Below are 13,924 nucleotides of genomic sequence, written 5' to 3'. Positions count from 1 at the left end.
TCTCCGAAAAGCATTTGCATTCTTGGCTGAGCTCCCAATGCCTGAAGGGTCAAAAACATTGTCGCCAGTGGTTCAGGGAATATGTCGTCAATTTACACCCCCCTCCCCCCAAAGAAAGGGAAAAAAATCATTTCTCGCCTTTTTTCAATGTCACCGTATGTCTACTGATGCTGCTGGTAGACGCGGTGCTGCAGCGCTAAACAGCAGCATCCCCTCCCCTCCCTCCCTGGTGGCAAGACGGTACAAAATGACTGATAGCTGTCCGTTGTCATCATCCTGTGAGTGCTCCTGGCTGGCCTCGGTGAGGTCGGCCGGGGCGCCTGGCAAAAATGGGAATGACTCCCAGTCATTCCCTTCTTTAAAGCTTTGCGTCCCTGGAGATTCAGTCCTGGCAGATGGTGCATAGGGCTGTAACCATCCTCATCATAGCCCCCTGGAGGCCCCCTTGGAACAAAAAAAATGCTCCTCTCCCCCGAAAAGATTCATGTCTAATGGAGATTTCTGGACTATCATAGCAGCAGGAGGCTGTGCTCCTCTCTCCCCCACCCTTTAATGAGTAATGGAGATTCTGTCCTGCTGGACTATCATAGCAGCTGGAGGCTGCCTCCCCTCATTTTATCTCACTAAAAAGTCAGTGTTTCTTATTCTGCATTCTTTATTACTTCATCACACAAAGGGGGGATAACTGCCACACGGTAGCCCAGGAGGGTTGTGGGAGGAGGGAAGCAATGGTGGGGTTGTTGCAGGGGCACCCCTAGAATGGCATGCAGCTCATCATTTCTGTGGGATATCTGGGGCTCTGACCCGGAGCGGCTGTGCTCTCTGGTTCTCTAGTAGACTTGCCCCATATTCTAGGCAGGACTGACTCTATTTTTAGACAAAACATAAAGAAGGGAATGACCTGGGAGTCATTCCATTTTTGTCCATGCGCCCCCGGCCGACCTCAGCGAGGCCAGCCAGGAGCACCCATGACAGCAGCAGACGGTACAATATGACTGGTAACCGTCATCTGCCAATTTCCAAAGCAGCAGATGGTGCAATAGGGCTGGTAACTGTCTCTGCTACTTTGCAAAGGCAAATGAATGCTGCTGTGTAGCACTGCAGTACCACGTCTGTCAGCAGCATCCAGTACACATATAGTGACAGTGAAAAAAGGCTAAACAGGCTCCATGGTTACCATGCTATGGCATCTGCCAGGGCAATCCAGAGAAAAAGGGCGCGAATGATTGTCTGCCGTTGCTTTCACGGAGAAGGATTGAGTGACGACATTTACCCAGAATCATCCCGTGACACTTTTTTGCTCCACATGCATTGTGATCTCAACCCAGAATTCCAATGGGTGGGGGAGACTGCGGGAACTATGGGATAGCTACCCACAGTGCAATGCTCTGGAAATGGACGCTAGCCTCGGTACATGGACGCACACCACCAAATTAATGTGCTTAGTGTGGCCACGTGCACTTGACTTTATACAATCTGTTTTACCAAACCGGTTTAAGTAAAATTGGAATAATCCCGTAGTGTAGACATACCCCCTGTCAAGTGTCTTCCATTTATATCATGCACAAGCGTGCAGAGAGATGAATATAGTTTTCAGTGGTCGGTGAATAAAGCATGAGTCACACCTGCTCTATCTAGGCTTCACTGTGGATAGAACTCTCGCATGTCATGACCATTGTACAAAGTCAGCAACTAAGGTCAAAACGCACAACAACCTGCTCGGAAAACTGGCCGGAATGACATGGGATGCCAACATCCAAATGTTACACACTTCAGTCTTGGCACTGTGTTATTCAGCGGCAGAGTACTGCACTCCAGTATGGGCTCGCTCATCTCACACAAGGATGATCGAGATAGAACTTCATTCCAACGTGTGTATTATTTCAGGCATACTTAAATCTACTCCTCTACCACGATTACTGGTTCTTTGCAATATTGCTCCACCCAGTGTTTGCAGAGAGGAAAGCGCAGCAAAGCTCGTGATGAAATTGTGTGATATACCACATCTACTGTTAATTAAAGATTTGTTTAATCCACCACATGGTCGTCTGCCCTCACAGCGCTCGTTGTGGATAAGTTTACCAAGTGAGGGGTTTACAGTAGAGGACATAGGGCAAGCTTCATGGTTTGCAGAGAAAGTGACAAATCATTATCTTGTCTTGGACACCGCACAATGTCAACCTGGGTTTGATTTATTATGATGGCAATGGAGCCTTCTCAACCAGTTTCGTATCAGACATGGAATTTGTGCTGCAGCAGAATTTCGGTGGCATTTTAAAGACAGTACACTATGTCAATGTGGACAGCCACAAATCATCACATACTTGGTTGAGGACTGCAAAATTACTAAGCTTCCTGGAGATTTTCATGCCTTGAACATTGTTGATAAGAACGCTGTGGCTTGGCTTGACCTGATTGCATATGCCAAATAAATAATGCAGAAGCAAACAAGATTTCTAATTTAGATCCATGTTCTGCTCTTCCTGGAATGTAAACTATTCATTTCAAAATTGTCCTAGGATTGTCCTGTTAGATGTGTGAGATGCCTGGGCAATATCTGTAAAACTGCAGGAATTTTTCAATGACACATTTTTTTTGTCAGAAAATACTGATATGTCAAAGCCAAAACCATGTCCATTTTGATTAAAGTTTTGTCAGGAAGGTTTCTCAGGCCCAGGATGGGAATTTCTGGTCAGAGAGAATGACCCCAGAAGAACCCCAGTGACTAGGCCACTCACTTGGGATCTGGGAGACTAAGGTTCAAGTCCCTGCTCAGAGTCTGTTCTGAAACTGATGGGGAATGATGCCAAAACCTCCATTTTTTTTATTAAATGAAATTCTTGTTTTCTGGCCAGTGCTAAATATCTGCTTAGGGCAATAGTGACTGACTGGACCAAATAGTTATCAGACACTGGCTTCAAAATGTGTGGGGCCCAATTCCTGTAAAAGGAGTATTTTGTAAGCACAGGAAGAAAGCTCACTTTACACCCATGCAGGATCAGCTGATTCACCTGAGACAGCACTTGCTATATAGTAAGATTCAGCTGGATTTGATAGAAGGATGGAGAAAGGTATTGGAGGTTTTTTTTTTTTAAATAGTGTTTAAAAGGTTCATCAACTTTAAAAGCACGTCTCTGAATTGTTTATGTTCCTATTGTTAAAACACCTAATAACAAATCTTCCTGTGTAGTCAGTCAGTTTTACATAGGGTCTTTTATGGTGCAACAGGAGACACAGAAAAAAAATGTAATTAGGAAAATTTGATTGTAAAGCCAGAAGAATGGGCAAGCGTACGTAGAAGCAGAAATATTGTCTGAAACTACTTCTAACTCCGTTCATTTTTGGTATTGACTACATTTCACGTTGACTATATCTCTCAGAATAATGTAGCATTATTCTATTTGTGCGAAACTCTGGATTCTATGTGTACACAAAAATTCAATTGTACAAAAGAGAGTAAGCCATGAATACTGTAACACTGTGTGTTTATGTAGGAAGGATGTTAACCCTTTTTGAAAAATAGGTTTCAAATAGCCTGAAGGGAAATTAAAATATACCTGTAATATAGCCTGGGATCTGGCAGGGTTTACAGCTGTAGGTTTTCTTAGAAGACTAGAGCTCTACTAATGGAGACCTACTGATAAATCAGCTCTTATACATATCAGGCACTGCGAATTTGTGTGAAGCACTCTCGAAAAACTATTTATGTCTTTTAAAAATGATCCTTATAAAATTGTTGGTTTTTTCTTTAAGTAGACAAAGCATTCTTTCCTCAGATTGTCCTGGAAAATTTAGCTAAGAAAAATGGTTTATTTAGACGCTTCAGAGCACTTTTGTTAAAAGAAAATAGGGAGAAAAAAAAAGCAAAATAATTCTTTTTTTAAGAGTAACTTTGGTTGGTCTGTATTGCAAGAGTCTCAGGTTGAAACTCCACCCCTTTGCTAATCTAGGTCAGTGTGCCTTCTTTGTTAATCTGAAATGCTGGGTTAGCATAATTGATTAATCAGTTTCACTCCAGTTCTCTACTGTCAGTCCTGCAGATGCATGTAACTTACAGCACAACACAGCCTTACAAGGGCATGGTGGTGTGTTAATACAGTTACACAAGCAAACTTCTCAGTGAGTAGAGGGAATTTCCTTCCTCTGCCTGTATATAGATATGAACAATCGAACACCCAAGTAGAGAGGTGCAGAATGTGAAAATGTTTATCTCACTATTATACAGTGTGTGAAGAGTGCATACATTTACAGATGGGTAAGGGCGAGAAAACTATGCATTGCCTATTTTTTTGGCATGGTGTGTATGATGTCAGGCATTTCCTGGATGTTGCATTTTGAATCCAACTTGCCTCCAGTTTTTTACCAGCTGGATATGCAATTTCAGTTATGCCTCAACCTTTTGTTCTTCTAATTTCTTCATCCTTTATCTTTACTATTATATAACTTTCTTTACTTCCCAATGAGGAGGTAATAGCCATATTTTAATTTTGCTGAGACAAGATCTGAACTTGGCAATAAGCCAGAGCAATTCCCCTTCCATAGCACTCTTTTTCTTCACCTAAGAATGAGAATGATACTTGCTGGGTTCTTGGACACAGCAAGATTCCCTTCAATAGCATCCCGCTTATGCCCCGTTTCCCCGCCAGATCCACGAGCATGTGGTAGCTGAATATTCTCTGTTCTACACAGCCTATTTTTTTTCTCTTAGCACATGGAGCATTCACTTCAAAGTGTGTACACTTGGTTGCAGAACAGAGACAACGCTCCTTGCTGAAGCATACCACTCTGATAGACAGTGAATTTAAGTACACACTACTAGTCTTCAGCATTCTTATTTTAACTCTGGGGGAAGCTGTGTGGTGATTACTTTTAAAATGTGTAATTTGGGTTGTCAGGGGGGTTTCCTTTTAAAAACAATCCCTCCTCCACTCCTGCTTTGTATTTTTACTTCATCAGAATTAAGGGATCAAGCATAGTGCCTGTACAGGCAAATGCATAAGTGCTTTGATGGATCTGTTAATTGCATCTATAACAGCCATTTTGCTACATTGAAATCATGTTAAACAGATCTAGATGTGTGTGTATATATGCAAGCACTCAGTTAAATCAAAGGGTATTACTCCAATCCGACAGGGCTTTGCTCTACGTTTTGAGATAATCACTTTATGCAAGTATTTTTCGTGACTTGTGTTGTGCATGTGGACTGATTTGCCTCTTTTCTTTCAATGTAGGTAAAAGTATGGATGAAATTAAGAAGATGCTGTTGTTGGTGTTGGGCTGTGCTGTACAGGTAAGCATGCCTTATGGAATTACAAAATATTTTAATAGTCATTTGAATCTGGTTTTGGTGCTGGAACTAGAAGTGCCAATCAATGATCCAGTCCCATTATGCTAAGTGCTGTACTGCCCCAGACAGTTTGTGGTCTAGAATTGTAAGACACAATAGATGGATGAAACAGAAAAACCAGGGGAAAGGAGATGGGAGAAAAATTAGCACATTTTGCATAATAAGCTATAGCCTCAGCTTGCCACCTGCCTTGCCACTGTTTGAACCAGCGCTTTGATGCATGCTGTCACAATTAGGCAATCCAAATCATTGGCACACAGTAATTCCTGCAGGAGAGAACGGGAGTGTGAACAATCTCCTTAGTCTAAGGATTGTTGTGGGGGAGAGGGAGTTGGTTTGTTTTTGTACTGGGGTTGGTGTTTTTTGTTGTTATAATATACAGGAATGTAGTGGAGTACATTAGTGCAAAGAGAATAGATAAGCCAACATCTAATCATGTCTTCTAACGCATACTGCTCAGCCGCCCCTTTTTTTTTTTTTAATATGTGTAGCCAGAAGGTCCTAAATAGGAACTCTGTATGATCACGTGAGGGTTTTTATGCTGTGTTGTTAAACCAAGTGGACAGCCGATACATATGGTAAATTCCCCTGAAATACATGACAGTTAACCAAATAAAGGAATCAGTGTCCTGCACACCGAAGCTCTGTGTTTGGAATTCCACTGTAAACTGTTGTAACAGACAATAGGAATCTTGCGGGCCAGTCTTTACTTATAATTGACCTTGTTTGTGTGTCTGTCTAATGTTCTTGTCATGCCTTAGAACACTCTCCCTGCCCAGCTATGTCAAGTCAATTATGTCAGAGCAGTGCTCTCTTCATGTAACTGTTCGGCACTTTATACTTACTAACACACATTAACACACAGAATAAAAGACCGGATTCGGCAAGGGGCTGAATAGTCTCAGTTCCTGTTTAAAGACCTGAAGTGAATGGTTGTACTCAGAACTGGGCCAAAATCGTCACTGTGTATCATGGAATCAACAAAAAACAGACTGTGGAAATGTTCAACTTCTCTGTTACTTCTGTCTAGAGATTTTGCCAACTTGGGGTCCCAAATTTTCAGACTCTTATTGTGTGGAGTATTTTTTTGTTTTTTAAGATTTACAAAACTAATTTGATAAAAATAGAGTTGTGAAGCTATGGAGTTAAAATGTCATTTATTTTTCATTAAATATTTTACATACAAAGCAAACATTTAATTAGTGCCCAAGAACCAAAAAATGAAGCTGAAGTGAGCAGAAGCAAAAGCAAAACCAACTGATCTGTTGTCGTTGCCCAAGATGAGCGAAATGCAAAAAGTAAACAAATGGTTTAAATAATGTCAAGTTAGTGCCAGATCCTCAGCTGCTATATGTTGGTGTAGCTCCTTCGAAATCAGTGACGCTTTGCTGATTTACACCAGCTATGGATCCAATCCTTGATTTTTAGCTTGAGTGGGGGGAGGTTGGATTTTGTTTGGGTTTCTTTCTGACATTTAAATTAGCCTTAAGTTTAAAAACTTTTGGCAAGACTCAGTCACCCTTACTCAGACCGCATGTTCATTGACTCGTCAGTTAGTTCAGTGACCTCAAGGAGCATTGGAATAGTGCAATAAAGCACCAGCTACTCAATGTGAGTAAGCGTGACAGAGTCTGGCCCTTGGTGTTGCAAGTGTCCTTTTAGCTGTGCAGAGATGTTCAAAAAAAATCACACCATGGTAGAGTTTTTATCCATAGCCGTTTTCAAGTGACATGTGTATTTATTTCCTGTTTGTTTACAGTGTGAAAGAAAGGAAGAGTTTATCGAAAGAATAAAACAACTGGATATTGAGACTCAGGCTGCAATTGTTTCACACATTCAGGAGGTAGGGTTCTAAGCACTTGAAGCTTTCTTTCTTTTTTTCTTCTCCTGATGGTTCAGTGGTATTGTTTACTTTGCTATGTAGTAGCACAGGTTAACCTTTCATAGTGGCACTAGTGTGTTTGACACAAAGAAAGATATATTCCATGAATGTATGGGGAGGAGGGATAGCTTAGTGGTTTGAGCATTGGCCTGCTAAACCCAGGGTTGTGAGTTCAATCCTTGAGGGGGCCATTTGGGGATTTGTCCTGCTTTGAGCAGGGGGTTGGACTAGATGATCTCCTGAGGTCCCTTCCAACCCTAATAATCTATGATCTATATCTATTTTGGGGCTTGGAGGTATGATTCCCAGCTTGCATAGACATGCTCACATTAAAACTAGTAGTATAGCCCGGATAGTCTGAGTAGCAGCTTGGGCTACCTGCCAAATATGTGCCCACCCGGATGCACTAGGTACGTACTTGGGTGGCTAGCCCGAGCCACCTTCCCTTGCTACTCCAGCTATTCTGCTGTTTTTAGCATGCTAGTTTGTGTAGTGCTAGCACAGGTATGTCTACATGAGCTGGGAATCACTGCTTCTCTCTAAGTGTAATCAAATTAAAAAGTAAAAATACTAGGTGGTTGGGAAATTAATTGGGCTAACCACTTCTCAAAGAATGCCAGTGATAAATGTCAGAATTGCCAAACGTCAGTTCAGACTGAAAGTAGTTTTATAAAGATACACGGAAAGGGTTTCAGGTAGAATTTTCAGAAGCACGTTAGTGATTTAGTCTTATTTTCAAAAGTCACTTAAGAGCTTAAGTCCCATTAGAAAGCAATGAGACTCCCAAGTGCCGGTGGCACTTTTGAAATTGGGACTTAAGAACCTAAATCACATAAGTGCTTTTGAAAATATTATCGATGGTCCAAAATTTGATTTCAGTCTTTTAAAAATGGTATAATTTGGTGACATATGTTGCCTGGATTCTAAATGCTTCGTTAAAAGAAAAAAAATTTTTTGCTCAAACAACAACTATCATCCCACTTTCTGGGAGTTCAGGTGAAGCCTCCTGTAAATGCTCTCTACTGGACAGGCCTGAAGTACAAAATGCACGTTCTCTCAGGATGTGCTGGCTTCATCTGATGCAGAAGCGAAAAACCAACTAACTTAGGTGGGTTGGGGAACACATACTGTTAGAAGAAGTTGACAATAACCTTTTAATATATTTTGGAATCTGCTTTCTAAAAGCAGATGCCACAGACTAGCAATTTCATTTAAAGACTAAGGAATATAAAGAATATGGTTCTGGTAAAAGCAGAAACATGCATAGCCCTAAATGTGGACATAGCAACTTTAAAAGAACCTTTCCAATCCAGTGCAGTTTTCAGCAACATCATTTGGAAAAAAAGCAATTTTGAGAGAATTATAGTTAAAAAAAAATTTTTTTTCTCCATTCCAGATTAGATCACTGCCACATCAGATCTATTAAGTCAGATACTCCCTGTGGCAGTGATCAAATACCAGAGCGTCAGGGGAAGCACAAACCTTGTCACCCCCACAATAATGCACGTAGCTAATTGTGCAGTACAGGGCCAATACCTTCCTGACTCTTGCAGAGACTAGCTCACTCACATGAAGATTGAGAGTTCAGTACAGTACTCTTAGTGTTCTTGAGCACAAAATTATCCAGCCACTTTTTCTAAATCTAGCTAGCTTGTGAAAATTAGAAGCTTTGTTACATGATGTTGCAGTTGAACTGAGCATTTCTGCACCATTTCCTGGCTATATTTGTTGAAAAGTGACATTTATGATTAGGTTTGCCCACTCATTAATTCTTGAAAATTGGTGACAATTGGAAGAGGAACTGTACTGATTCCAACAGCTGAGTTATATAAGTAGCAAACTTGAAAGAAAATCCTTGCACAGAATGAATCAATTCAACAAGCAACATTTGAAAATTAAAAAAACAAAAACTGTATTTTGTTCTTGTTTGCAGGTGACTCAGAACCAGGAGAATGTGTTTGACTTGCAGTGGCTAGAGCTGCCAGATATGGCCCCAGAAGAACTGGAGTCTCTCTCAAGAAATATGGTTTTCCATCTCAAGAGGCTTATTGATGAGAGAGACGAGTGCACAGAAGTATGAATGAGATGTCTGTTTCTCATACAGTTCATTTGAGGGATCAGACACAGGCTCTGCTTTTCTATTGTCTTTTGCTTCTGTACTGACTGCCTCTATGTTTCATTTAAGGTTCAGTCTCTTGTCACTCTGTTAAATCTCCGAAAATTCTAGCATTCGTTAGAGTGATGTTTAATCATGCCTTGCTGCTCTCATAAATTGTATACTCGAGCTACAGAGAATTGATCTGTGAAGAAGTGTGTGCAGGAAACACAATATGCTTTCTTTTGTGAATTTGCCATAAAGTTTTTGTCTCTTATTCTCTTCTCTGAGCGGATATTTTTCTATCCTTCCCACAATATCTGCCATTGTTGGTTCAAGAGCCTTCTCTCTAGCTTATGCCACCAGTGACATCTTTTCTCATTATCTGTGACTCATCAGTTAATCTTATTTCAGATCTCTGCTAGAAACCTTTCTTCTCCTGACTGAGATCTCTTAACTTCCTCCTCTTCCGACTGTTATTGATTTGACTCTGATTGTATTCGTTAAACCTGTAAATTGTTGCAGTTTTTATAAAAACTCAAAGCAAAATAAAGTCCTTATCTAAAACACTAGGATGTAATGTATTCCAGTGGTCAGCAAAGGACTGGGAATCAAAATTGTGTTCTGTTCCCAACTCTGTCACTGATTTGTGTGTGTGACATTAGGTACATCACCTGAACCTTCTGTGCTTGAGTTTCCACATCTGTAAGGTACGCTAATAATTACCCACCTTTGCAAAGTACTTTGAGGTGCTTGAGTGAAAGGAGCTACAAGTGCAATGTATTGTTATTTCTTGTTAATGCCACTGGCCTCTCTCCTTTTCCAGCTGATTGTGGATCTCACTCAAGAGAGAGATTATCTACAGTCTCAGCAACCACCAAGTCCTTTGAAAACATCTAGTCCGGACTCTTCACCAAACCTAGCGAGTCGTTTCTCCAGTGAGGACAAGCAGCACCTGGCTGTTGAGCTGGCAGACACACGAGCAAAGCTGAGAAGGGTCCGACAGGAATTGTAAGTCACTAAACGCCTGGGCTGCTAGAGAAATGCTCTCTATTTCAGATTCTTTGCTAACAGTGTCAAGTAAACGTGTATTAAGCCTGAGTCTGCAGCATCGCATTGTCCATTGGCTTCAACTCCTTGACTTGTCTCGGAGTTCTGCGTGCAGACTTGCTGTAGATTTGAGTCTTGTATGTTGGGGGTGGGCGGTTGCTCAAGGAAAGGATGCACGCAATATAGCTGGCTTCGCCTTCTCCCATCTTCCCTCTTTCTTGTCACCAATCTCAAACATCCATTAGTTTGTCTTTCCCTTCCCTCTTTTCTTGCCTTCCCACATCCCTCACACTTTCTTCCCCTTTTCCTTCTTCCCCTCCCCACCCCTGTGCCATCCGTAAGTTTTCAAAGATTGTTGATTCCAGTTGGTATTTCCCCTTCCCTACATGCATACATATTACCCTTGCTTGTTGGCACTGATTGTTGGGAAGAACTGATTAAAAAATGGCTGTTAGCTGTGGCAGTAGGAATGGCAGGTGAAATGATGATTTAAAAAAGAGAGACAGTCCCAAATTTCCTGTGGCTCAGGGCCCCACACGAAAACATCTGCAGCTATTGGTAACTTTGAAACTGGAGCAGCACCAAGAAAATCTAGACGGTCTTGTGTCCAGATATTCCTGGTTGACTCCTGTGACTAATACCCTCTGCATCTTGTCATGATGTTAATGCCATAAGTACTGTTACAGTTATAGTTTCTTATTAAGTTTTCCCTAATCATTTTCAGGGAAGAAAAATCTGAGCAACTTGTGGACACTAAACATGAAGCAGAACAGCTTGTACAAGAGCTGCAGAAAATAAAACAGGAGGTAAGTGGAGCTTCTTCAGTTGTAACACTGCCGTGACACACACCACTTTAAAAATTGCTTTCAATAGTAAGATAAAAATTCTTCTCATGAAATTTGAATGATGGAACCAAGTTACTGCAGCATGTTGGTCTGATTGTAACAGAATAATGCGGTGACTTACTGGTGAGAGCAGGTCTCATCTGGTCAGTTCACTGGCTTGTCCAGTAATGCCTGGAGCATCTACAGCGCTGATCATTGAAAACTGAAGAATCTCTGCAGGCTGAGTTACCACTCAATCCTGCAATGAGTTTGATGGCTAATTGAAGGCTTCCCCACACTTGCACTGTGGGGTCACTCCTGGCTTTCCATTCACCTCCTCTCATTTGGACTTGGGGGCAGGGAAAGGGGTATGTCATGAGTTTTACCAGCATGGGGGGGTTAATTTTATTTTTTTCCATTTGTCTGTCACTTTTCCCAGAACATCCACCTGGCAGCTGATGCACGCTCCGCCCGAGCATACAGAGATGAACTGGATTCACTGAGAGAGAGAGCAAACAGAGTCGAGAGACTCGAGATGGAACTAGTCCGGTGTAAAGAGAAACTGCATGACGTAGATTTCTACAAGGCTCGTATGGAGGCAAGTGAAGATCAGGAAAAAAAATCTGCTGTGCAGGGCCCATTTTCCCCAGTGCTGCTTACCAGTTCGTGCTTCATTTGTAATCACTCTAGCAGCACATTAAAGCAAAGTGAAGTTCCAGAAAATACCTGATGGATGGGATTTTTGAAAGCACTCAGCAATGGCCTAGCTCTGCTCCCCCATTGGAGTCAGCGGTAAAACTCTCAACAGTGAGAGAGAGGCTAGGCCAGTGCTGAAAAGCCCCCTCGTTATAGATCTATTGGGTCTCCATTATGTGGCTGACTGTAGCAGCCCTGTTCTTTGACACTACAGGTCAAGCTGTCTTTGTACCAGTGTTGATTCTTTGGCCAAAATTTTCCATTTGTGAGTACCCTGTGCTAATAATCTAAATAAGTGGCCTGATTTTTTCAGAGGTTCTTAGCATCTGCGGTTCCAACTGAAGTGGCTAGAAATTTTTAAGTATAGTTTTGGATGGCAAACTTTAGGAATCAAAATCTGCAAATGTTGGCCTTAGTAAATAACAGAGAAAGTGCTCTTAAGTGGAGTGTTTGTACCTATAAGTTTATGCTATTAGTAATACCAATATCTTCTGCTTAGCCACTTCAGGCCACTGCTCATCCTATTTCACTCTTTCTAGGCCTCTTGGTGAATCTCATCTTTAACTCTTGAGATCCCCTACATTTCCCTGATACAGAGGTATACCTGCCACACCATTTCATCTCACCCACAGTACAAGCACCTAATTCTACCCTTCTGGAGTTTTTCTGCTGCTCGTTCTTACTAATTCTTTTCCACTTAAAACTAATAGAGAGGGAGAGCTGAGGATTCTGTGCTAGAAACATGGATGGACCTGTTTCTGGTAATGTGGGAAGATAGCAGTGACCTGTGGCAGGAAGGGTTGCCTTAGTGTCCTTAATGGGGTGCGGGGTCTGGAGCAGAAGTGTTGAATCCATCACTTCTGGGACCGACCACACCAGCCAGTTGGTCCGGGCCACGGGGCCCCCCAAAGCAAGGGACCTGGAACAGTCACCCCAATTCACAGTACCCAACGGACGGCTCTGCTCAGTGAATTTGCATTAGCCCTGCTTGCTTCTGTTAGGGTTCATGCTGAAGAAAATGGATAGACTCAACGTGTGACTAAGATTGTGGGAAACAGCTGTCAACAAATACTTCACTGAATCCACTATATATGGGCTCCAGAACTGAATCAGACTAATACTGAAGTCCTGTACCTTGCAGCATCCAATTTGCTTGTTTATTTTAGTGTGTATGAAACCTTTATGGTAAGCAAAAACAGACAAAGTTCTTCTGCTTGTCCTATGGATAAATATCTGATTGTTACTGTCACGCCACTAGCAACAAAGAGAATGCTTTGGGCTGGTTGAGTAATTCTTTGCCTTTCCAATGGAAGAATGTGGCACTTTAGCCAGAGTCAGATGCAATCAAAAGACTGTCTGAGATTGATTCTGGAGGCTGAATCTTGGAATCATGTAATCCCAGTTCTGCTTACATTGAAGTTAGAGGAAATTTTGCAATTGACTTCAAGATTGGGCCCAAACTGTAAGTAGATGAAGCTCCTGGCTCTGAGATAATGGAGTGTCAGTGTCACCAAAACATACGCCCATAACACTGCCTGCTGAAAACATGGCGGTTCTTTATGGTTTGCAGACCTCGCCTTGTAAATACATTTTTCTCTTTGCCAACCCAGGGGGCCAGCTGTCCACTGCATCGTATGAATAGGTCCACTAAGCCTGCTGAGTATCAAATGTATAAACTGCAAACTGAGGCAGGCTCCTCTCTGCTGGCAATTTCCAGTTTACTGGAATCCCTTACTGTAAATCGTGTCTCTCTCCTACTCCTTCAAGCTGGCAAGTCAGTTGTGCATTAACCCTATCATGCACACTAAATAGCAGAGCCATGTCTTGACATTTTCCCTTCAGCTCTGTGCTGCTGTACTTTAGTCTGCTGCCCAAAGCATGCAGAGGAGTTGATTCTGGTAGCATGTGTCATAAATAGCTAAGGGTTAATGTTTCTTTTACCTGTAAAGGGTTAACAAAGGGAACCAAACACCTGACCAGAGGACCAATCAGGAAACTGGATTTTTCAAAGTCAGGGAGGGAATTTTTGG

The 13,924-nt window shown here is 41.9% G+C and overlaps 1 protein-coding gene across 1 annotated transcript in view; it reads left to right on the top strand.

Moving 5' to 3' along the window:
* Nucleotides 1-13,924, top strand: part of CCDC88C (coiled-coil domain containing 88C) — a 143,351-nt gene that overhangs the window by 67,920 nt on the left and 61,507 nt on the right. The window contains exons 5-10 of the mRNA XM_075065860.1: nt 5,232-5,290; nt 7,107-7,190; nt 9,163-9,303; nt 10,151-10,335; nt 11,099-11,180; nt 11,638-11,796. Coding sequence (XP_074921961.1) covers nt 5,232-5,290; nt 7,107-7,190; nt 9,163-9,303; nt 10,151-10,335; nt 11,099-11,180; nt 11,638-11,796 — 710 coding nt within the window. The remainder of the gene's footprint in view (nt 1-5,231; nt 5,291-7,106; nt 7,191-9,162; nt 9,304-10,150; nt 10,336-11,098; nt 11,181-11,637; nt 11,797-13,924) is intronic.

This window comes from Chelonoidis abingdonii, chromosome 4 (assembly GCF_003597395.2).
Source record: "Chelonoidis abingdonii isolate Lonesome George chromosome 4, CheloAbing_2.0, whole genome shotgun sequence".
Lineage (NCBI taxonomy): Eukaryota > Metazoa > Chordata > Testudines > Testudinidae > Chelonoidis > Chelonoidis abingdonii.
This window is presented reverse-complemented; position numbering and strand designations above follow the sequence as displayed.